A 25,736-nucleotide genomic window follows, 5' to 3' on the forward strand; every position below is an offset into this window, starting at 1 on the left:
TTACAGGTTGTCAAAAACAAATCCTTGGCTTAAATTAGATTTACAACAAACGTTGACCCTTCTGCTATCCAGATTTTTTTTACTGGTGTCATTACATAAGGGTTATCAGAGAATATAGGTTGAAAGTGAGAGGGGAAAGATTTAATATGAACCTGTGGGGCAACCTTTTCACTTAGAGGGTGGTAGGTGTTTGGCCAGTCCTCCCACCGCAGAGGGCGCCGGTGAGTCCGGTCCTCCCACCGCAGGGGGGCGCGGGTGAGTCCGGTCCTCCCACCGCAGGGGGGCGCAGGTAAGTCCGGTACTCCCACCACAGGGGGGCGTCGGTAAGTCCGGTCCTCCCACCGCAGGGGGCGCGTGGGAGTCCGGCCCTCCCACCGCAGGGGGCACCGGTGAGTCCGCTACTCCCACCGCAGGGGGCGCGGGTGAGTCCGGCCCTCCCACCGCAGGGGGCGCGGGTAAGTCCGGTCCTCCCACCGCAGGGGGGCGCGGGTAAGTCCGGTACTCCCACCGCAGGGGGGCGTCGGTAAGTCCGGGCGTCGGTAAGTCCGGCCGTCCCACCGCAGGGGGCGCCGGTGAGTCAGGTACTCCCACCGCAAGAGGGCGCCGGTGAGTCAGGTACTCCCACCGCAGGAGGGCGCCGGTGAGTGCGGTCCTCCCACCGCAGGGGGCGCGGGTGAGTCCGGTCCTCCCACCGTAGGGGGGCGCGGGTAAGTCCGGTACTCCCACAGCAGGGGGGCGTCGGTAAGTCCGGTTCTCCCACCGCAGGGGGCGCCGGTGAGTCCGGTCCTCCCACCGCAGGAGGTCGCCGGTGAGTCCGGTCCTCCCAGCGTAGGGGGTCGCCGGTGAGTCCGGTCCTCCCACCGCAGGCGGCGCCGGTGAGTCCGGTCCTCCCACCGCAGGGGGCGCCGCAGAGCCGCCGGTCCGCCGTGACGCATTTAGAGAGCGCCGGGGAAGACAGGAGGAGATGGTGAGTGTGCGAGGGGAGAGAGAGGAGAGGGTCGAAGGGGGGGGAGAGAGAGAGGGAGAGGGGGACAGAGGGAGAGACAGTGAGAGAAGAGAGGAGAGGAGAGGGAAGGGGGGAGGGGAGAGGAGCCGCGGCGCCGCTCGGCGGCTGAGGCGGAGCGACGATTCTGTCAACTCATCGGCCCTCCCCCCCCCCCCCCCCCCCCCCCCCCCACACACACACACACACACACACACACACACACACACACAGAGGGAGAGAAATACGAGGGGAGAGGGGAAGAATGGTATGTTGGCATTCATTGCGAGGGGATTTGAGTATAGGAGCAGGGAGGTTCTGCTGCAGTTGTACAGGGCATTGGTGAGACCACACCTGGAGTATTGCGTACAGTTTTGGTCTCCTAATCTGATGAAAGACATTCTTGCCATAGAGGGAGTACAGAGAAGGTTCACCAGATTGATCCCTGGGATGGCAGGACTTTCATATGAAGAAAGACTGGATAGACTCGGCTTGTACTCGCTGGAATTTAGAAGATTGAGGGGGGATCTTATAGAAACTTACAAAATTCTTAAGGGGTTGGACAGGCTAGATGCAGGAAGATTGTTCCCGATGTTGGGGAAGTCCAGAACAAGGGGTCACCGTTTAAGGATAAGGGGGAAGTCTTTTAGGACCGAGATGAGAACGTTTTTTTTCCACACAGAGAGTGGTGAATCTGTGGAATTCTCTGCCTCAGAAGGTAGTTGAGGCCAGTTCATTGGCTATATTTAAGAGGGAGTTAGATGTGGCCCTTGTGGCTAAAGGGATCAGGGGGTATGGAGAGAAGGCAGGTACAGGTTACTGAGCTGGATGATCAGCCATGATCATATTGAATGGCGGTGCAGGCTCGAAGGGCCGAATGGCCTACTCCTGCACCTATTTTCTGTGTTTCTATGTTTCTAAGAGAGGACAGAAGAGAGACAGAGACAGGGGGGAAGAGAGAGGGAGAGGGAGAAAGATGCGGGGGGGGAGAAAGAAAGAGGAGAGAAACGGGGGGGGAGAAGAGAGGGGGAGAGAGAGAGAGAAACGGGGGGAGATAGGGGGGAGAGAAGAAGAGGGGGAGAGAGAGAGAAAAAGAAGGGAGAGATAGAGAGAAACGGGAGAGAGAAGAGAGGGGGGGGAGAGAGAGAGAAAAGGAAGAGGGAGAGGAAAAGAGAGAGAGGGGAGAGAGAGAAATATTATGTGCCGTTAGGTAAGAGATGGCATCATGTCATCGGAACAGACAGTGTGGGCTGAAGGGCCTGTTCCTGTGCTGTACTGTTTGTGCTTTGTGAGCTTCTATGGTTCTTTGTTTGGAAAAGAGCCAGAAAAATCATTTGGAAGGGAGGATGCAGGTCTTGTTACAGAAGAGAAAACCAGTCCTTTAGTCCAATTTCTCTCATAGAAGGCAATCTATGAGCCGTACACACACACACAGATGAAAATTGTTTCCTTGACGTTAATATTCCTCTTGTGTACTGAATATAGATGTGTGTGTCCCTCACAGACCACAGTGTGTGTAGACATGGATTGCAGATCTCTTTATTCATCTGTTGCCCATGGTCCTGCTGGAAGGAGGATACTTTATTGCCTGTGCTCGTAACAGGTCAGGGATGTACGAAAAGGAGGAGTCTATTCCAGAGTCATACAGCGTGGAAGCAGGCCCTTCAACCCAACCTCCCCACGCTGACCAACATGTCTCATCTACACTGGTCCCACCTGCCTGCGTTTGGCACATATCCCACAAAACCTTTCCTATCGGAGAACGGAGATGAGGAAGAACTTTTTCAGTCAGAGAGTGGTGAAGGTGTGGAATTCTCTGCCTCAGAAGGCAGTGGAGGCCAGTTCGTTGGATGCTTTCAAGAGAGAGCTGGATAGAGCTCTTAAGGATAGCGGAGTGAGGGGGTATGGGGAGAAGGCAGGAACGGGGTACTGATTGAGAGTGATCAGCCATGATCGCATTGAATGGCGGTGCTGGCTCGAAGGGCTGAATGGCCTCCTCCTGCACCTATTGTCTATTGTCTATCCATGTACCTATCTAAATGTTTCTTAAACGTACTGATAGTACCTGCCTCAACTACCTCATCGGGCAGATTGTTCCATACACCCACTGCCCTTTGTGTAAGAAAAAGTTACCCCTCAGGTTCCTATTAAGTCTTTCCCCTCCTTCATCTTAAACCAATGTCCTCTGGTTCTGGATTCCCCTGCTCTGGGTAAAAGACTCTGTGTATCTACTTTATCTATTCCCCTCATGATCTTACATCTTGATCTATTCCTCCCATGATTTTATACACCTGGCTGATCAGACACTCTGTTCTGTTTTTTTGCATGTCTTTCATTTATTTGTTCTATATCTCTCTACATCACCGTCTATATCCCTCGTCTCCCTTTCCCTTGACTCGCAGTCTGAAGAAGGGTCTCAACCCGAAACATCACCTATTTCTTTTATACAGAGATGCTGTCTGACCCGCTGAGTTACTCCAGCATTTTGTGTCTATACTCTGTTACGTTATCCAGCTGAAGTGGTGACTGTCTTTTCTTGCCTCCTTAGGGTCAGAGTCAAAGTGGTGGTCACGGAGCCAGTGGTGGCAAGAAAGATGACAAGGTGAGTGTTACTTAACTTGGCATCATGTTCGGCACAATCATTGTGGGCCGAAGGGCCAATTCCTGTGCTGTATTGTTCTATCGCAGGCTGTTCAACTTCATCATCATCGGCAGTCACTGGAAGCGAGTGTGACTGTCCTCTCCATAGGGTCGGACGCCTGTGCGTGACTTTGTTTAACGTGGGGAGACTGGTGCACAGACAGCCACCACACGGTCCTTGACAGATCTGGGTCAGGATCCAGCGGCATGGAGTCCAAGACGACCGGGGACCCTTTTCTGCTGCAGCCTTTATCCATCCGCCTTCCCAGCCGTTGTGACGCTCCACTTAAAGTCAGCCATCATCCTCCGCCTGTTCCACCGTTGAGGTCTTGTTCGGATTGCTCTTCGTCAGGGACCTCCCCCTCGACCTTACCCCCATGGGTGACCCTACCAGGAGCGTAGCTCCAGACGGCATCGCTCTCAGGATCTCAGGACCACACGAGCTTCCCCACCACGACACGGTGACAATCCACGGACATTGTACAGGTCCACCACCAATTGTCCGGCAACTGGTGATCCGGCATGTCCTTTAATCCGGACAAATGTACGAGAGTGCACTGCTGTAGCTGTTTTTGGTGGCCATTGATAGAAACATAGAAACTAGGTGCAGGAGTAGGCCATTCGGCCCTTCGAGCCTGCACCGCCATTCAATATGATCATGGCTGATCATCCAACTCAGTATCCCGTACCTGCCTTCTCTCCATACCCCCTGATCCCTTTAGCCACAAGGGCCACATCTAACTCCCTCTTAAATATAGCCAATGAACTGGCCTCAACTACCTTCTGTGGCAGAGAATTCCACAGATTAACCACTCTCTGTGTGAAAAAAAAGTTCTCATCTCGGTCCTAAAAGACTTCCCCCTTATCCTTAAACTGTGACCCCTGGTTCTGGACTTCCCCAACATCGGGAACAATCTTCCTGCATCTAACCTGTCCAACCCCTTGAGAATTTTGTAAGTTTCTATAAGATCCCCCCTCAATCTTCTAAATTCCAGCGAGTACAAGCCGAGTCTATCCAGACTTTCTTCGTATGAAAGTCCTGCCATCCCAGGAATCAATCTGGTGAACCTTCTCTGTACTCCCTCTGTGGCAAGAATGTCTTTCCTCAGATTAGGAGACCAAAACTGTACGCAATACTCCAGGTGTGGTCTCACCAATGCCCTGTACAACTGCAGCAGAACCTCCCTGCTCCTATACTCAAATCCCCTCGCTATGAATGCCAACATACCATTCGCTTTCTTCACTGCCTGCTGCACCTGCATGCCTACTAAGATGTAACATCTTAAGCGCTCGTATCCCACAATTAAACAGACCTGTTCTGTTCATCATACGGCCACTCCACTATAAACTGGTGGGGCCAGAATTAAAACATGCCGGCCCACAGGGCGTTGCCGGAGCCTGGGGGGGGGTTTGAACCAGGGGCATGGAATCCGCAATGCAGATGTCTAAAGATGATTCCTTTGCTTTTGAAAGGACAAGAAGAAGAAATACGAGCCTCCCGTGCCGACCAGAGTGGGCAAGAAGAAGAAGAAAACGAAAGGACCAGATGCTGCCAGCAAGCTGCCCCTGGGTAAGGTTCCACGTCCAGATGTGCAGGAAGGAACTGCAGATGTTGGTTTACACCAAGGATTGATGCAAAATGCTGGGGCAACTCAGCGGGACAGGCAGCATCTCTGGAGAGAAGGAAAGGGTGACGTTTCGGGTCGAGAGCCTTCTTCAGTCTGAAGAAGGGTCACGATCGACCCAAAACGTCACCGTTCTTTCTCCCCAAAGATACTGCCTGACCCGCTGAGTTGCCCCAGCATTTCATATCCAGGTGGCAGCTTAGCTTGGCGTCATTTTCGGCACGATCATTGTGGGCCGAAGGGCCTATCCCTGAGCTGTGCTGTTCTATCTCAGGCTGTTCGACTTCAAACATTGTACAGGCCCACCACTGATTTTCTGGAAACTGGCAGTCCGACACCTCCTTTAATCCGGACAAAATTACGAGAGCGCACTTGAAATTGTCACCCCCCCCCCCCCGGAAGGTGGGAGAGAGAGAGTAGATAGAGCTCTTAAGGATAGCGGAGTCAGGGGGTATGGGGAGAAGGCAGGAACGGGGTACTGATTGAGAATGATCAGCCATGATCACATTGAATGGCGGTGCTGGCTCGAAGGGCCGAATGGCCTCCTCCTGCACCTATTGTCTATTATGTGCTCCCGAAAATGTGTTGCCAAGCCGGGTGAGGGACCTCCACTCCCAACGGAATTTGCCCCCTGCGGCCATGGCACTGGAACTCCGGCTGGCAGATCCAGATTTACAACAAACGTTGACCCTTCTGCTATCCAGAATTTTTTTCTGGTGTCATTAAAAGCACACAATCTTTTTTTAATCAGAGTAGGGGAATCAAAAATCAGAGAATATAGGTTGAAAGTGAGAGGGGAAAGATTTAATATGAACCTGTGGGACAACTTTGTCACTCAGAGGGTGGTAGGTGTTTGGCCAGTCCTCCAACCGCAGGGGGCGCCGGTGACTCGGGTCCTCCCACCGCAGGGGGTGCGGGTGAGTCTGGTACTCCCACCGAGGCCGTCTTTGTGAGCCGGTATCTCAGCCCCCCCGCCCCCCCCGGAAGGCCTCCTGCGGCCCACTTCACCGGCACTTCGATCCAGACACATCGACCCACGGTTCGCACTGTCCCCTCGCCTCCCCTGGACACCACTCGGCCTCCGTGCCTCTGACGGTGTGGGAGGTGAGCCCCAGCCCACTCACCGGCACTGCTCTTTGCCTGCGGCCACTGCCGCCATCTTGAATCGAAACTAAACTAATCTAAGCACTTCAAGTTAAGTTGCGCCTTATAATTGATTCCAGTATGTGCATTAAAAAAGCATCGTCAGTGGCCTCTGTGTCCGTCTGCCCTAAGAATTGGCCCTAATGCTGCCCTTGGAGTTGCTGTCTTACCTCGCCAGAGACCCTGGTTCGATCCTGACTACAGGTGCTGTCTGGGCAGAGCTCGTACATTCTCCCCATGACCTGCGTGGGTTTTCCCCGGGTGCTCCAGTTTCCTCCCACACTCCAAAAGCGTACAGGTTTGTGGGTTAATTGGCTTCGGTAAAGATTGGTAAATTATCTCTAGTGTGTAGGATAGTGCGAGTGTGTACGGATCGCTGGTCGGCACCGACTCTTTGTGCCAAAGGGCCTGTTTCCCCTCTCTGTGTCTAAATTAAAAAACTAAGTAGCTCTTGGGGCTAACGGAATCGGGGGGTGTGGGGAAAAAGCAGGGACGGGGTACTGATTTTGGATGATCAGCCATGATCATATTGAATGGCGGTGTTGGCTCGAGGGGCCGAATGGCCTCCTCCCGCACCTATTTTCTATGTTTCTAAAATAATTCCCCCTCTTTGCTCCCTGGGTTGACAGTAACTCCACACACGCAGTGCCGTCTGAAACTGCTGAAACTGGAGCGAATAAAAGATTACCTCTTGATGGAAGAAGAGTTCATCAGAAATCAGGAACAGATGAAGCCGCTCGAAGAGAAGCAAGAGGTGAGTGCTGGAGGACGAGCAGGGAATGAGGCAGCTTTGCCGCTGCACTGGAGGGGTTGTAACTCTGACGGTATTTACCCCCACCCTGATCCCATGTGACCAAGTGGCCTCTGACACTGTTTCTCTCTATTTCTCTGAGTCTTCTCTCCTTATCTGTCACCCTTTTTGTCTCCCGTTCATCCCCACCCATCTGCCAGGCAACAACCACCCCCCCCCCCTCCTCCGTTTCAACTCTACCCACCTATCACTTGCCAGGCTTTGTCCTGGCCCCAAAGCTTTTCACTGTACCTCGGTACACGTTGACAATAAACTAAACCAAACGCTTCCCTTCCAGCTTTCATTGTGATTGTTCGTTGTGTCCGTCTAGTTCTCTTCTCCTGGGACCGTGGCAGCACCGCGGCTGTCAGCTGCACCACCGACACAATCCTCCTCCTCAGCCCCTGATCAACGCTCACTCCTGTAGTCGATCCAGGGCACTTATGACTTGAGAGATACAGCGCGGAAACAGGCCCTTCGGCCCACCGATCCGCACCCACCAGCGATCCCCGCACACTAGGACTTTCCTACATGCGAGGGGCAATGTACAGTTTTATCAAATTACCCTACAAACCTGCACGTCTTTGGAGTGTGGGAGGAAACTGGAGCAAGCCTGAAGAAGGGTCTCGACCCGAAACGTCACGCATTCCTTCTCTCCCGAGATGCTGCCTGGCCTGCTGAGTTACTCCAGCATTTTGTGTCAACCTAGGAAACCGGAGCACACGGTTTGGTAGAGTAGACTTCATTTCATAAGTTATAGGAACAGAATTAGGCCATTTGGCCCATGAAGTCTACTCCACCATTCAATCATGGCTGATCTATCTCTCCCTCTCAATCCCATTCAACAGTTCAACAGAGCTTTATTTGTCATTCGGTACCAAGGTACCGAACGAAACTACATAGCAGTCACACACAAAAAAGAACACAAGACACATGACCCCAACACAAACGTCCATCACAGTGACTCCAAACACCCCCTCACTGTGATGGAGGCAACAAAACTTCCACTCTCTTCCCCACGCCCACGGACAGACAGCTCGTCCCCGACCCATAACCCCTGACACCCGTACTAGTCAAGAATCTATCTATCTCTGCCATTCACTTGGCCCCACAGACTTGATGGGCCGAACGGCCTAATTCTGCCCCTATAACTTATGAACGCCCGGAGAAAGCCCACACGGTCACGGGGAGAAAGTACAGACTCCATACAGACAGCGCCCGTAATCAGGATGGAACCCGGGTCTCTGGCGCTGTGAGGCAGCAGCTCTACCGCTGTGCCACCGCGCCTGATCCAAGTGCTCGTGCAGCAGAAAGCTCAGTTTCTTCCCAGCTGTTAACAGGCTACTGGATCATCCTACCACAACCAGAGAGCAGTGCTGAACTACTATCTACCTCTTTGATCACCCTTGATCGGACTTTGATGGCTTTACCTTGCACTAAACGTTATTCAAGAGAGAGGTAGATATAGCTCTTAGGGCTAACGGAATCAAGGGATGTGGGGAGAAAGCAGGAACGGGGTACTGATTTTGGATGATCAGCCATGATCATATTGAATGGCGGTCCTGGCTCAAAGGGCGGAATGGCCTACTCTTGCACCTAATTTCTACGTTTCCCTTATCATGTAAACTGTAAATGGATCGATTGTAATCATGTATTGGTTAGCACGCTACAAGGGCGTTTCACTGTACTTCGGTATACGTGACAATGAACTGTAGGTAGACACAAAATGCTGGAGTAACTCAGCGGGTCAGGCAGCATCTCTGGAGAGACGGAATGGGTGTCGTTTCGGGTCGAGACCCTTCTTCAGACTGATGTCAGGGGAGGGACAAAGATAGAATGTAGTCGGAGACAGGAAGACTAGTGGGAGAACTGGGAAGGGGGTAGGAATAGAGAGGGAAAGCAGGGACTATCTGAAGTTAGAGAAGTCAATGTTCATCAGAATTACCTTTATTGTCATCCAAAAAACAAGTATTTTGGACGAGATTTCGTCACCCACAGTCCAACAGTAAGAGCAATAAAATAAGCAATTACACAACCACAAACCAACACAAAACAAAACAAAAAGAAACATCCATCACAGTGAGTCTCCTCCAGTCCCCTCCTCACTGTGATGGAAGGCCAGAATGTCTTTTCTCTTCCCCTGCCGTCTTCTCCCGCGGTCAGGCTGTTGAAGTTGCCACGTTCCAGGCCGCGTGTTCATACTGCTGGGGTGTAAGCTAACCAAGCGAATTGTGAGGTGCTGCTCCACCATGACAATAAAGTGAAGTGGACTGGCGGGTGTTGATCATGACTCTGTTGTCGTTTCTGCCACTGACAGGAGGAGCGGTCCAAGGTGGACGACCTGAGGGGGACACCGATGTCGGTCGGCACCCTGGAGGAGATCATCGACGACAACCACGCCATCGTGTCCACGTCCGTGGGCTCCGAGCACTACGTCAGCATCTTGTCCTTCGTGGACAAGGATTTGCTGGAGCCCGGCTGCTCCGTCCTGCTCAACCACAAGGTCAGGGGAGTGGCTGCCTCACGCACCAGCCCAGATCCTCACTGAAAGCTGGCCGGTCTTTATTCAACGTGTAGGATAGGACTGCAGGGGCCGGCTTACACTGAAGATAGACACAAAATGCTGGAGTAACTCAGCGGGACAGGCAGCGTCTCTGGAGGGGAGGAATGGGTGGCGTGCCAGGGGGAGACCCTTCAGAAGAAGGTTTTCGACCCGAAACATCATCCATTCCTTCTCTCCAGAGATGCTTCCTGTCTCACTGAGATGCTGCCCCATCTTTATTCAATCCTGGCAGCTGTGCTGATGTAAAAAAAGGATGGAGAAGAAATCAGAACAGTTTGGTATTTGTTCCTGTTTGTCGTGAGATCTGTTCTTCTCCATTAAGGCACCTTGTTGGCAGGCAGGGAAGCATCTATCAGGTAGACGCACAGGGTCTCTTGCCCAGCGTAGGGGAATCGAGAACCAGAGGACATAGGTTTAAGTGAGAGGGAAGATTTAATAGGAACCTGAGGGGTAACTTTTTCACACAAGTGGTGGTGGGTGTGTGGAACGAGCTGTTGGATGAGGTAGCTGGGGCAGGGACTATTGCAATGTTAAAGAAACATTTAGACAGTTACATGGATAGGACAGGTTTAGAGGAGTATGGGCCAAATGCGGGAATGTGGGACTAAAGATGCTCCTCGACTTACGATGCTTTGACTTACGATATTTTGACTTTACGATGGTACAAAAGCTGGGCAATAGCAACAAGTTATCAGGTGTATTAAATGCGTTTTCGACTTAGGATATTTTCGATTTCCGATGGGCTTATCGGAACGTAATCCCATCGTAAGTCGAGGAGCATCTGTTGTGCAGAAGGGACGTGTTTGTGGGTGCGGGCAGGTTGGGCTGAAAGGCCTGTTTGCACACTTTATGGCTCTATGACAATGACATGTGTGAAAGCTGGAAGAGTCGAGCAGTGCGCCAAGTCCTTGCTTATTCCCGAGAGATAGGAGACGAGACTTTGTTTAGACGTGAGAGATAAAGCCTGCAACCAGGCCCGTCGGCCAACTGGGTCCGTGCCGACCAGCAATCACATTGCAAACGAGCACCATCCTACACGAGGGGCAATTTTTATGATTTTTTACAGAAGCCAATTAACCTACAAACCTGTACATCTTTGGAGTGTGGGCAGAAACTGGCGTACCCGGAGAAAACCGGCACGGTGGCGCAGCGGTAAAGTTGCTGCCTTACAGCGAATGCAGCGCCGGAGATTCAGGTTCAATCCTGACTACGGGCGCCGTCTGTACGGAGTTTGTACGTTCTTCCCGTGACCTGCGTGGGTTTTCTCCGAGATCTTCGGTTTCCTCCCACACTCCAAAGACGTAGAGGTATGTAGGTTAATTGGCTGGGCAAATGTAAAAATTGTCCCTAGTGGGTGTAGGACAGTGTTAATGTGCGGGGATCGCTGGGCAGCGCGGACTCGGTGGGCCGAAGGACCTGTTTCCGCGCTGTATCTCTAAATCTAAAAAAAAAACACGTGGTCACAGGGAGAACGTACAAATGCCCTACAGACAGCACTCGAGTTCAGAATTGAACCCGGGTCTCTGGCGCTGGGAGGCAGCAACTCTACCGCTGCGCCGCTGTGCGACACTTCCTGCAGATAACAATACCATGCCGATACCACGAAGGCCAGTAGTAATGACCCTTCTGCGGAGGTCACTTGTTTGTGGGTGGCTCAGCTGGTAGAGTTGCTGCTTCACAACGCCGGTGACCCGGGTTCAATCCTGAGTTTCCAAGTTCTCCCTGTGTCCACGTGGGTTTTCTCCGGGTGCTCCGGTTTCCTCCCACCTCCCAGAAATGTGCGGGTGCACAAAATTAATCTGTAAAATTGCCCCTTGTGTGTAGGGAGTGGATGCAAAAGTGGGATAACTTAGAACTAGTGTGAACGGGTGATCGATGGTCAGCGTGGACTCGGTGGGCCAAAGGGCCTGTTTCCATGCTCTTCTATCTCCATTTCCAAATAGATTCCCTAGTGACTCGTGATCCTTAGTAGTGCGGCGACCTCCGTTAATTGTTTTTGTGCCTCCTATGAATTGCAGTCATTGCTCAGATGTTCACGCATGTCCGTCGGTGTCTTTGATGTGGTTGTCCACAGGTCCTGGCGTTCAGTGTGAACTGTGTTGAGTGTTGTGCAGACACACAGTGAAGGAAGGGTTGTGCGTACGAATATCTGAAGGAGTTGCTGCTAAAGTTTTGGTTGCATTTTAGTCCCGCGATTTTGGCTTATGGGCACAAGGCAGGGAGTGGGGAGGGTCGAGTGGGGTGGTGGGGTCTCCCTGTCGCTCTGCTCCTGGGCCTGGCCAAGATGGCCATTCGCGGGTCCAGGCAGCGGGCGGTTGATGGTGACACCAGAGTCGGCTGCCCGCCCCTCCTCCGGGCCTACGCGCCTGCTCGCGTGTCCCTGGAGAGGGAACACGCGGTGTCCGCGGGGACTTTGGAGGCCTTCCGTGAACGCTGGTTGCCGCGGGGGGGTCGAGCGTATTGTAGATAAAGATGGCACTATTGTATTATAATGATCACCTGATGTAGAAACATAGAAACAGAAAATAGGTGCAGGGGGAGGCCATTTGGCCCTTCGAGCCAGCACCGCCATTCATTGTGATCCTGGCTGATCGTCCCCAATCAGTAACCCGTGCCTGCCTTCTCCCCATATTCCTTGATTCCACTGGCCCATAGAGCTCTATCAAACTCTCTTTTAAATTCATCCAGTGAATTGGCCTCCACTGCCCTCTGTGGCAGAGAATCCCACAAATTCACAACTCTCTGGGTGAAAAGGTTTTTTCTCACCTCAGTTTTAAATGGCCTCCCCTTTACTTCTTAGACTGTGGCCCCTGGTTCTGGACTCCCCCAACATTGGGAACATTTTTCCTGCATCTAGCTTGTCCAGTCCTTTCATAATTTTATACGTCTCTATAAGATCCCCCTCTCATCCTTCTAAACTCCAGTGATTACAAGCCCAGTCTTTCCAATCTTACCTCATTCGACAGTCCCGCCATCCCGGGGGTTAAGCTCGTGAACCTACGCCGCACTGCCTCAATAGCAAGTATAACGTGACTATTGAAAGTCTTTGTACCTTCTGGTGCATCGTAAAATGCAAATACTGAATAAAGTCCTTTGCTAAGAAGGAAAAGCAAAGTGACGGGTTGTCCTTTCCCTTGGCGCCAGGTCCACGCTGTGATCGGAGTGCTGACTGACGATACCGATCCACTGGTGACCGTCATGAAAGTGGAGAAGGCCCCGCAGGAGACGTACGCTGACATCGGTGGCCTGGACAACCAGATCCAGGAAATCAAGGTGGGGGCGCGCTTCCCAGGTCAACCCTGTGACTCCCTCAGTTACAAGGTTCAATCCAGTAGACTAGAGACACAGTGAGGACACAGACCCTTCAGCCCACCGAGTCCGCACGCATGGCGGCACGGTGGCGCAGCGGTAGAGTTGCCGCCTTACAGCGAATACAGCGCCGGAAACTCAGGTTCGATCCCGGCTACGGGCGCCGTCTGTACGGAGTTTGTACGTTCCCCCCGTGACCTGCATGGGTTTTCTCCGAGATCTTCGGTTTCCTCCCACACTCCAAAGACGTACAGGTTTGTAGGTTAATTGGCTGGGTAAATGTAAAAATTGTCCCGTGTGGGTGTAGGATAGTGTTAGTGCACGGGGATCGCTGGGCGGCATGGACCCGGTGGGCCGAAGGGCCTGTTTCTGCGCTGTATCTCTAAATCTAAAATCTAAACCAGCAATCACCCCTTACACTAGCACTATCCTGCACACTGGGGTCTGAAGAAGGATTCCAACCCGAAACGTCACCCCGTCCTTTTACCCCCGGATATGCTGCCTGACCCGCACAGTTACTCCAGCACTTTGTGTGTATCCTCCTTGCACACTGAGGACAATTTACAATCAACAGAAGCCACTTAACCTGCAAACCTGCACATCTTTGGAGAAAACAATAGGTGCAGGAGGAGGCCATTCGGCTCTTCGAGCCAGCACCGCCAGTCACTGTGATCATGGCTGATCATTCTCAATCAGTACCCCGTTCCTGCCTTCTCCCCATACCCCCTGACTCCGCTATCCTTAAGAGCTCTATCCAGCTCTCTCTTGAATGCATTCAGAGAATTGGCCTCCACTGTCTTCTGAGGCAGGGAATTCCACAGATTCACAACTCTCTGACTGAAAAAGTTTTTCCTGTGTGGGAGGAAACCGGAGCACCCGGAGAAACCCCACGCGGTCGCAGGGAGACGGTACAGACACCGTCCAGACAGCACCCATGGTCAGGATGGAACCCGGGTCTCTGGCGCTGCGAGGCGGCAACTCTACCGCCGCGCCACCGCGCCGCCCTTCCATTAGCTGTGAAGTGCTGTGGGACGGCCTGAAAGGTTGGGGGGGAGGGGGGAAGGTGGTGGGGGAGGAAGGGGGTGGGGGGGGAAGGGGGTGGGGACGGGGTGAAAAGCTGCACATAATGCGAGTTTCTTTCCTTCCGTCCTCTCTTCATGTTTATATTTCCCGCAGGAATCCGTGGAGCTCCCCCTCACCCACCCCGAATATTACGAAGAAATGGGCATTAAACCTCCGAAGGGAGTCATTCTGTACGGCGCACCTGGTACAGGTACGTGCCTTGTTAACATCGTCAGCCATGCTTCTTCCTCAGTCAACTTCCCAAATCTCCTCTCCTTGGTGAGCTTAATTCCCGGGATGACGGGACTGTCATGTGTTGAAAGACTGGAGCGACTGGGCTTGTATAAACTTGAATTTAGAAGGATGAGAGGGAATCTTATTGAAACATGTAAGATTATTAAGGTGATTGGACGCGCTAGAGGCAGGAAACATGTTCCCGATCTTGGGGGAGTCCAGAACCAGGGGCCACAGTTTAAGGAAAAAGGGGTAAGCCATTTAGAACGGAGATGAGAAAAAAAAAATTAATTCACCCAGAGTTGTGAGGCCAATTCTCTGGATGCTTTCAAGAGAGAGTTAGATAGAGCTCTTAAAGATAGCGGAGTCAAGGGATATGGGGAGAATGCAGGAACAGGGTACTGATTGTGAATGATCAGCCATGATCACAGTGAATGGCGGTGCTGGCGAGAAGGGCCGAATGGCCTCCTCCTGCACCTATTGTCTATTGACTATTGTCTCGTCAATTTAGGTTTGGGATTACTATTGTCACGTGTACCAAGCTACAGTGAAATGTTTTGTTTTGTGAACTACCCAAACAAATCAGATAATATCATACATGAATAGAATCAAGTGAAACCCGAGCACTAGAAACAAGGAACTGTAGATGCTGCTTTACTCAAAAGGAAACAATGTGCTGGAGTACCTCAGTGGGTCAGGCAGCACATGGAAGACATGGAGAGTTGACTTTTCGGCTTGGGACCCTTCTTCAGACTCAAGTTCAATAGGCAGAGCAAAGGGGAAGATAGGAAGTGCAGGATCTAGTTCTCAGCATGGTAGCGCATCAGTTCCACAGACAAAGTCCAATGTCCGCAATGGGGTAGAGGTGAATCGGACAGTGCCCTAGCTTACGGAAGGGCCGTTCAGAAGCCTGATAACAGAGGGGAAGAAGCTGTTCCTGAGTCTGGTGGTGCGCGCTTTCAAGCTTCTGTACCTTCAGCCGAACGGGAGCGGGGAGAAGGAGAACGACTGGGGGGGACAAGTCTTCGATTCCGTTGGCTGCTTTTCGGAGGCAGCGTGAAGTGTAGATGGGGTCAGTGGTGGGGAGTGTGCTTTGTGTGATGGACTGGGCTTCAGTGGGGTCAAAGAGCACCTGAGGCGATGTTACTAGTAGTTCAGCTGGTGGCAGTGTAGGCCGTGTGAGGGGCGAGAGGGATCCCACTCTGCCTATACTTTTAGTTCACAGTTTAGAGATGCAGTGTGGAAATAGGCCCTTCGGCCCACTGGGTCTGCACCGACCAGCGATCACACTAGTTCAATCCTACACACTAGGGACAATTTACAGAAACCAATTAACCTACAAACCTTTACTTCTTTGGTGTGTGGGGGGAGAACGTAGCACCCGGAGAAAACCCACGTGCTCACAGGGTTTAACTCTACAGACAGCACCTGTAGTCAGGATCGAACCCAGGTCCCTGGCACCGTGAGGCAGCAACTTTACCGCTGCTTCCACCGTGTGATGACTACTATAATGTGTAGGAAGGAACTGCAGATGCTGTTTTAAACCAAAGATAGACACAAAAAGCTGGAGTAACTCTGGCATCGCTGGAGAAAAGGAATAGGTGACGTTTCGGGTCGAAACCTTTCTTCAGACTGAGAGTCAGGTGAGAGGGAAACGAGATATAAACAGTGATGTAGAGAGATATAGAACAAATGAATGAAAGATTGCAAAGAAAAGTAACGATGATATAGAAAACAAGCCTTGGGCTAGGTGAAAACGAGTTGCAGACAATGAGACTCAACAAGATGACTTTGAAACGAGTGTGATGAGGGTGGGGGAGGGATAGAGAGAGAGGGGATGTAAGGGTTACTTGAAGTTGGAGAAATCAATATTCATTCCACTGTAGATAGACACAAAAAGCTGGAGCAACTCAGCGGGACAGGCAGCATCTGTGGAGAGAAGGAATGGGCGACGTTTCGGGTCGAGATCCTTCTTCAGACTTATACCGACATTCATTCCACTGTACCGTGCTCTGTGACACTGCACCGTACAGAATGCTAACACAACGAAGGTAGACACAAAATGCTGGAGTAACTCAGCGGGTCAGGCAGCATCTCGGGAGAGAAGGAATGGGCGATGTTTCGGGTCGAGACCCTTCTTCAGTCGCAGTTACTCCAGCATTTTGTATCTACCGTCGATATAAAGCAGCGTGTGCAGTTTTTAACACAAGCGTCTTGTTTCACGGCTGGCAGGTAAGACTCTGCTGGCGAAGGCGGTGGCGAACCAGACATCCGCGACGTTTCTGCGGGTGGTGGGCTCGGAGCTGATCCAGAAGTACCTGGGCGACGGCCCCAAGCTCGTGCGGGAGCTGTTCCGCGTGGCCGAGGAGCACGCACCCTCCATCGTCTTTATCGACGAGATCGACGCCATCGGCACCAAGAGGTCAGCCCGCGGCCGCCCACCGCCCATATAGACTGTACGGTGTGGCATTGCGTCTGCTATGTGTGTGTGTGTATGGACTGCGTGGATAGACTGTACATGTGGCACCATACTGTGTGTGCTGTGGCACCATACTGTGTGTGTGTGTGTGTGGATAGACTGTGTAGTGTGGCACCATACTGTGTGTGTGTGTGTGTGTGGATAGACTGTGTATAGTGTGGGCACCAGACTGTGTGTGTGTGGATAGACTGTGTATAGTGTGGGCACCAGACTGTGTGTGTGTGTGTGTGTGTGTGTGTGTGTATAGACTGTGTATGTGAGTGGATAGACTGTGTGTGTGTGTGGCACCAGACTGTGTGTGTGGATAGACTGTGTGTGGCACCATACTGTGCGTGTGGATAGACTGTGTGTGTGTGGATAGACTGTGTGTGTGTGGCACCATACTGTGTGTGTGGATAGACTGTGTGTGTGTGTGTGGATAGACTGTGTGTGTGTGGATAGACTGTGTGTGTGTGGATAGACTGTGTGTGTGGATAGACTGTGTGTGTGTGGCACCATACTGTGTGTGGAAAGACTGTGTGTGTGGCACCATACTGTGTGTGTGGATAGACTGTGTGTGTGGCACCATACTGTGTGTGTGTATAGACTGTGTGTGTGTGTGTGGATAGACTGTGTGAAGCCAACCCCATTGTGAACTAGTCCTCTGTTGCCAGGTACGATTCAAACTCAGGCGGTGAGCGTGAGATCCAGCGCACCATGCTGGAGCTTCTCAACCAGCTGGACGGCTTCGACTCGCGGGGCGATGTGAAAGTGATCATGGCCACGAACAGGATAGAAACCCTGGACCCCGCTCTCATCAGACCAGGTCAGCTCCCACCCACACTGGAGACTGCTCGCTAGTCTGCTCCGCAAAGCCTCTCATCATGGAAGACAAATCATAGGTGCATTTAGTTTAATTTAGTTTAGAGATGCAGCGCGGACACAGGCCCTTCGGCCCACCCAGTCAGCGCCAACCAGCGATCCCCGCACACTAACACTATCCCACACACACTCGGGACAATTTACATTGACACCAAGCCAATTAACCTACAAACCTGTACTTCTTTGGAGTGTGGAAAGAAACCGAAGGGCGGCACGGTGGCGCAGCGGTAGAGTTGCTGCCTTACAGCAAATGCAGCGCCGGAGACTCGGGTCCGATCCTGACTGCGGGCGCCGTCTGTACGGAGTTTGTACGTTCTCCCCGTGACCTGCATGGGTTTTCTCCGAGATCTTCGGTTTCCTCCCACACTCCAAAGACGTACAGGTATGTAGGTTAATTGACTGGGTAAATGTTTAAAAAAATTGTCCCTAGTGTGGATAGTGTTAATGTGCGGGGATCGCTGGGCGGCGCGGACTCGGTGGGCCGAAGGGCCTGTTTCCGCGCTGTATCTCTAAATCTAAATCTCAGAGAAAACCTACGCAGTTCACAGGGCGAACGAACAAACTCCATACAGACACCACCCGTAGTCGGGATCGAACCTGGGTCTCTAGCGCTGGAAGGCAGCGATTCTACCGCCGCGGCACCGTGTCGGCCCTTGTTGGACATCGTTTCCCGGGAATGTAACCGTGTACAGCCTCGCTATATTTCTGCTGTCTCCCGGCTGGTTTGTTGGTCAGAGACTAGCCGCTCGTTCACAGGTTGTAGGAGTAGAATCAGGCCTTGCGCCCCATCGAGTCTACTGTGCAATTCAGTCATGGCTGATCTCTGCCTCCTAATCCCATTTTCCTGCCTTCTCCCCACAACCGTTGACAATAGACAATAGGTGCAGGAGTAGGCCAATCAGCCCTTCGAGCCAGCACCACCATTCAATGCGATCATGGCTGATCACTCTCAATCAGTACCCCGTTCCTGCCTTCTCCCCATACCCCCTCACTCCGCTATCCTTAAGAGCTCTATCCAGCTCTCGCTTGAAAGCATCCAACGAACTAGCCTCCACTGCCTTCTGAGGCAGAGAATTCCACACCTTCACCACTCTCTGACTGAAAAAGTTCTTTCTCATCTCCGTTCTAAATGGCCTACCCCTTATTCTTAAACTGTGGCCCCTTGTTCTGGACTCCCCCAACATTGGGAACATGCTTCCTGCCTCTAATGTGTCCAATCCCCTAATTATCTTATATGTTTCAATAAGATCCCCCCTCATCCTTCTAAATTCCAGTGTATACAAGCCTAATTGCTCCAGCCTTTCAACATAACAGTCAACAGAGTCAACAGAGCTTTATTTGTCATTCGGTACCGAGGTACCGAACTAAATTACATAGCAGTCACACAAAAAAAAAAAGAACACAAGACACATGACCCCAACACAAACGTCCATCACAGTGACTCCAAACACCCCCTCACTGTGATGGAGGCAACAAAACTTCCACTCTCTTCCCCACGCCCACGGACAGACAGCTCGTCCCCGACCGACCCGCACAGTCCCCGCAAGGGGATGGAAGTCCCCGCGGCCGAGCCGCACCGGGCGCTGAAACGTCCCGCGGCTGAGCCGGGCGATGGAAGGCCCCGCGGCCGAGCCGTGCGCAGCTAAGTCCCGCGGCCGAGCCGCGCCGAGCGATGTTAGGTCCCGTGGCCGAGCCACACCGGGCGATGGAAGGCCCCGCGGCCGAGCCGTACCGGGCGATGGAAGGTCCCGCGGCCAAGCCGCACCGGGCACTATTAAGTCCAGCGGCCGAGCCGCACCGGGCGATGTTAGGTCCCGCGGCCGAGCCGCACCAGCGATGAAATGTCCCGCGGCCGAGCTGCACCGGGCGATGTTAGGCCCCGCGGCCGAGCCGCACCGGGCGATGGAAGGCCCCGCGGCCATGCCGCACCGGGCACTATTAAGTCCAGCGGCCGAGCCGCACCGGGCGATGTTAGGCCCCGCGGCCGATCCGCACCTCGCGCCGTGAGGAAGAGACCTAAAAGAGAAAGGTTTCCCCCACCCACACCACCACCCCCCCTCCCACACCACCACCCCCCACACATACACAACCAAAAAAAAAAAAAAACCATCTCAACACCGACACACAACAAAAAAAAAAGGAAAAAAAGACGAACAGACTGCTAGCGAGCCGCAGCCGTTAGGCGCTGCCACTTCCACATACGACAGTCCCGCCATTCCGGGAATTAACCTAGTGAACCTACGCTGCACACCCTCAATAGCAAGAATATCCTTCCTCAAATTTGGAGACCAAAACTGCACACAGTACTCCAGGTGCGGTCTCACCAGGGCCCGGTACAACTGTAGAAGGACCTCTTTGCTCAAATACTCAACTCCTCCTGCATGCTTCCTTTCAGTGACTGATGCACCAGGACACCCAGATCTCGTTGAACATCCCCTCTTCCTAACTTGACACCATTCAGATAATAATCTGCCTTTCTATTCTTACTTCATCATATCATATCATATCATATATATACAGCCGGAAACAGGCCTTTTCGGCCCACCAAGTCCGTGCCGCCCAACGATCCCCGTACATTAACACTATCCTACACCCACTAGGGACAATTTTTACATTTACCCAGCCAATTAACCTACATACCTGTACGTCTTTGGAGTGTGGGAGGAAACCGAAGATCTCGGAGAAAACCCACGCAGGTCACGGGGAGAACGTACAAACTCCTTACAGTGCAGCACCCGTAGTCAGGATCGAACCTGAGTCTCCGGCGCTGCATTCGCTGTAAAGCAGCAACTCTACCGCTGCGCTACCGTGCCGCCCAAAGTGAATAACCTCACACTTGTCTACATTAAACTGCATCTGCCATGTATCCGCCCACTCACACAACCTGTCCAAGTCACCCTGCAGCCTTATTGCATCTTCCTCACAATTCACACTACACCCCAGCTTAGTATCATCTGCAAATTTGCTAATGGTTCTTTTAATCCCTTCATCTAAATCATTAATGTATATCGTAAATAGCTGGGGTCCCAGCACCGAACCTTGCGGTACCCCACTGGTCACTGCCTGCTATTCCGAAAGGGACCCATTTATCCCCACTCTTTGCTTTCTGTCTGTCAACCAATTTTCTATCCATGTCAGTACTCTACCCCCAATACCATGTGCTCTAATTTTGCCCACTAATCTCCTATGTGGGACCTTGTCGAAGGCTTTCTGAAAGTCGAGGTACACCACATCCACTGACTCTCCCCTGTCAATTTTCCTAGTTACATCCTCAAAAAATTCCAGTAGATTTGTCAAGCGTGATTTCCCCTTCGTAAATCCATGCTGACTCGGAACGATCCTGTTACTGCTATCCAAATGCTCAGCAATTTCGTCTTTTATAATTGACTCCAGCATCTTCCTCACCACTGATGTCAGACTAACTGGTCTATAATTACCCGTTTTCTTTCTCCCTCCTTTCTTAAAAAGTGGGATAGCATTTGCTACCCTCCAATCCACAGGAACTGATCCTGAATCTATAGAACATTGAAAAATGATCTCCAATGCTTCCACTATTTCTAGAGCCACCTCCTTAAGTACCCTGGGATGCAGACCATCAGGCCCTGGGGATTTATCAGCCTTCAGTCCCATCAGTCTACCCAAAACCATTTCCTGCCTAATGTGGATTTCCTTCAGTTCCTCCATCACCCTAGGTTCTCCGGCCCCTAGACACTCGATGGTGGCTGGAGAGGGAGTGCTCTATTACTGCCTGCACCAACGCTGGGGCAATCAATACCTGAGCCTCACCCTGTTGCTTTGTACCTCCTGGGCAAATGCCACCAGTGTAGGGCGTCCACCCATCTGCCAGTCAAACCCCCCCCCCACCACCTGTATCCACCTATCACTTCAGACGGACACAAAATGCTGGAGTAACTCGGCGGGTCAGGCAGCATCTCTGGAGAGAAGGAATGGGTGACTTTTCGGGTTGAGACATCTCAGTTCTAAATGGCCTACCCCTTATTCTTAAACTGTGGCCCATTGTTCTGGACTCCCCCAACATTGGGAACATGTTTCCTGCCTCTAACGTGTCCAACCCCTTAATAATCTTATACGTTTCGATAAGATCTCCTCTCATCCTTCTAAATTCCAGTGTATAAAAGCCTAGTCGCTCCAGTCTTTCAACATATGACAGTCCCGCCATTCCGGGAATTAACCTAGCAAACCTACGCTGCACTCCCTCAATAGCAAGAATATCCTTCCTCTCTCTCCGTCCCTCTCCTACCCTAGTTCTCCGACTAGTTTCACTGTCCTCCTGATTAATTTTACTCTTCGCATGCCTCCTTGTTGACTTCCCCTCAGCCAACAATGATCTATTCTACATTTCCCTGAAAATCGTCTGCTTTGATCTGTCATTTTCACCCTTCCATATCTCTCGTTTCCCTCTCCCCCTGACTCTGTCTGAAGAAGGGTCTCGACCCTAAACGTCACCCACTCCTTCCCTCCAGAGATGCTGCCTGTCCCGCTGAGTTACTCCAGCACATTTGCGGCAATTCTCCCTTAACTGGTGTAATTTGGCCATTGGGTTACTTTCCGACAACATTATTGTGGACCCATGATACTTATTACACGGAGCACTGAGATTTAGTTTAGAGATACAGGGCGGAAACGGGCCCTTCGGCCCACCGGGTCCGCGCCGCCCAGCGATCCCCGCATATTAACACTATCCTACACACACTGGGGACAATTATTTTTACATTTACCAAGCCAATTTACCTACAACCCTGTATGTATTTGGAGTGTGGGGGGAGGAAACCGAAGTTTTTTAGATTTAGAGATTCAGCGCAGAAACAGGCCCTTCGGCCCACTGAGTCCGCGCCGCCCAGTGATCCCCGCACACCAACACTATCCTACACCCACTAGGGACAATTTTTACATTTGCCCAGCCAATTAACCTACAAACCTGCACGTCTTTGGAGTGTGGGAGGAAACCGAGATCTCGGAGAAAACCCACGGGAAGAACGTACAAACTCCGTACAGACGGCGCCCGTAGTCGGGATGGAACCCGGGTCTCCGGCGCTGCATTCGCTGTAAGGCAGCAACTCTACCGCTGCTGCCCCAACACAGATCTCTCTCCTTGTTTCCTGCCCTTGTAGGCAGGATCGATCGTAAGATTGAATTCCCTCTCCCGGATGAAAAGACAAAGCGGCGAATCTTCCAGATCCACACCAGCAGAATGACGGTGGCGGTAGACGTGAGCTTGGATGAGCTGATCCTGGCCAAAGACGACCTGTCTGGGGCAGACATCAAGGTGAGTGGAGAACCTGGTTCCGTCTTTCACTCCCTGCCTCGAGCTGCACGAGATACCATTGTGGATCTGTGGAATTCTCTGCCTCAGAAGGCAGTGGAGGACAATTCTCTGGATGCTTTCAAGAGAGAGCTGGATAGAGCTCTTAAAGATAGCAGAGTCAATGGATAGACATTAGATGCAGGAGTAGGCCATTCGGCCCTTCAAGCCAGCACCACCATTCAATGTGGTCATGGCTGATCATGCTCAATCAGTACCCCGTTCCTGCCTTCTCCCCATACCCCCTGACTCCGTTATCCTTAAGAGCTCTATCTAGCTCTCTCTTGAATGCATTCAGAGAATTGGCCTCCACTGCCTTCTGAGGCAGAGAATTCCACAGATTTAGGCAGAGGGCAGGAAAGGGGTATTGATTGTGAATGATCAGCCATGATCACAGTGAATGGCGGTGCTGGCTCGAAGAGCCGAATGGCCTCCTCCTGCACCTATTCTTTATTGTCGATACTGGGTGTAGGAGATGGTCGTATGGATATTTTTAAGGCGCAGATTGACGGATTCTTGATTAGTCCGGGTGTCAGGGGTTATGAGGAGAATGGGGTTGAGAGGGATCGGCCATGATTGAATGGCGGAGTAGACTGGACAGGCTGAATGGCCTAATTCCTACCTCAACCAGAGAGCAGTGCTGAACTACTATCTACCTCTTTGGTGACCCTCGGACTAGCCTTGATCGGTCTTTGCTGGCTTTACCCTGAACTAAACGTTATTCCCTTATCATGTATCAACACACTGTAAATGGATTGATTGCGATCGTGTATTGTCTTTCCACTGACTGGTTAGCACGCAACAAAAAAGCTTTTCACTGTACCTCGGTACACGTGACAATGAACTAAACTGAACCTGAAGATTTTGCTCCGAGAACTTATGATCAGAGGCATATAGTGCGGATCCCCAACTTGCCCACGCCAACAAAGATGCCCCATCTGCACGAGTCCTACCTGCCTGCATTCCCTCTAAATCTTTCCTATCCGAGTAGAAACATAGAAAACAGGTGCTGGAGTAGGCCATTCGGCCCTTCGAGCCTGCACCGCCATTCAATAAGATCATAGCTGATCATCCAACTCAGTATCCTGTACCTGCCTTCTCTCCATACCCCCTGATCCCTTTAGCCACAAGGGCCACATCTATCTCCCTCTTAAATATAGCCAATGAACTGGCCTCAACTACCTTCTGTGGCAGAGAATTCCACAGATTCACCACTCTCTGTGTGAAAGAAAACTTTCTCATCTCGGTCCTAAAAGACTTCCCCCTTATCCTTAAACTGTGACCCCTTATTCTGGACTTCCCCAACATCGGGAACAATCTTCCTGCATCTAGCCTGTCCAACCCCTTAAGAATTTTGTAAGTTTCTATAAGATCCCCCCTCAATCTTCTAAATTCCAGCGAGTACAAGCCGAGTCTATCCAGTCTTTCTTCATATGAAAGTCCTGCCATCCCAGGAATCAATCTGGCCCAAATGCTTTTTCAAAGTGTTCGAGTACCTGCTTCAACTACCCCCTCCGTCAGCTCGTTCCATAAACCCACCGCCCTCTGTGTGGCCAAGTTGCCGCTCGGGTTAATGTTAAATCTTTCCCCCCTCACCGTAAACCTACATCCTCTGGCTCTTGATTCTCCTACCCTGGGTAAAGGCCTCTGATCATCCATTCTATCCGTTCCCCTCGTGACCATACACTCCCCTCCGTAAGGTCACCCCTCAGCCTCCTGCTCTCCAACGAATAAAGATTGATTTAAACATATAACGTCAGCCCACCGAGTCCACGCCCACCTTTGACCACCCGTCCACACCAGTTCTATGTTATCCTACTTTCCCCGTCCACTCCCTGCACACTGAGGACAGTTTACAGATGCCAAATAACCCACAAGCCCGCAGGTCTTTGGGATGTGGGAGGAAACAGAAGGCTGCGGAGGCCAAGTGTAGGATAGTGTTAATGTGCGGGGATCGCTGGGCGGCGCGGACCCGGTGGGCCGAAGGGCCTGTTTCCACGCTGTATCTCTACATCTAAAAAAAAATCTAAAGTCAATGGATATTTTTACGGCGGAGATAGATAGATAGATCGATCCTTGGTCAGTGCGGGTGTCGGGGGGTTATAGGGTGAAGGCAGGAGAGTGGGGTTGAGAGGGAGAGATAGATCAGGCACGATTGAATGGCGGAGTAGACTCGATGGGTCGAAAGGCCTAATTCTGAACTTACGAAACCGGAGCATCCGGAGAGAAAGCCCGCGGTCACACGGAGAACGTGCAAACTCCGCGCAGACAGCACCCGAGGTTGGGGATCAAGCCCGGGTGTCTGGCGCGGTGACACCGCCGGCGTGCCGCCCCGCGGTTGTTTTCAGTGACAGAGGTTGGAGAGGTTTAATAAGCAGATTTAATTTAACCTGCGCCCTCTCCCTGTTCCAGGCCATCTGTACGGAGGCCGGTCTGATGGCCCTACGCGAGCGCAGGATGAAGGTGACCAACGAAGACTTCAAGAAGTCAAAGGAGAACGTCTTGTACAAGAAGCAGGAGGGCACTCCCGAGGGTCTTTACCTTTAATCTAACACCTCCTCGCACTAACCTTCCCAGGTTACCCCTGGAGAAAGCTGGCGTCTGCGGGGGTCTGCCGACGGAGATTCACATTCTGGGTGTTTGTGGTGTCTAACTTGCTTCATCTCTCCAACTGGAGCCCTTTCTCCCTGTGAGTCCTATCTTAATAAATAAAATATAAACTCTA

The 25,736-nt window shown here is 51.9% G+C and overlaps 1 protein-coding gene across 1 annotated transcript; it reads left to right on the plus strand.

Moving 5' to 3' along the window:
* Positions 1-868: 868 nt before the first annotated feature.
* On the plus strand, positions 869-25,736 carry LOC144597485 (26S proteasome regulatory subunit 4). The gene is made up of 11 exons (XM_078406939.1): positions 869-967; positions 3,531-3,584; positions 5,096-5,192; positions 7,020-7,144; positions 9,498-9,683; positions 12,888-13,016; positions 14,229-14,325; positions 16,581-16,770; positions 17,481-17,632; positions 22,821-22,975; positions 25,424-25,736. Exons 1-11 carry the CDS (start codon positions 965-967, stop codon positions 25,556-25,558), a joined length of 1,323 nt encoding a protein of 440 aa, XP_078263065.1. The 5' UTR covers positions 869-964; the 3' UTR covers positions 25,559-25,736.

The sequence above is a fragment of the Rhinoraja longicauda genome, chromosome 10, assembly GCF_053455715.1.
Source record: "Rhinoraja longicauda isolate Sanriku21f chromosome 10, sRhiLon1.1, whole genome shotgun sequence".
NCBI classification, from domain to species: domain Eukaryota; kingdom Metazoa; phylum Chordata; class Chondrichthyes; order Rajiformes; family Arhynchobatidae; genus Rhinoraja; species Rhinoraja longicauda.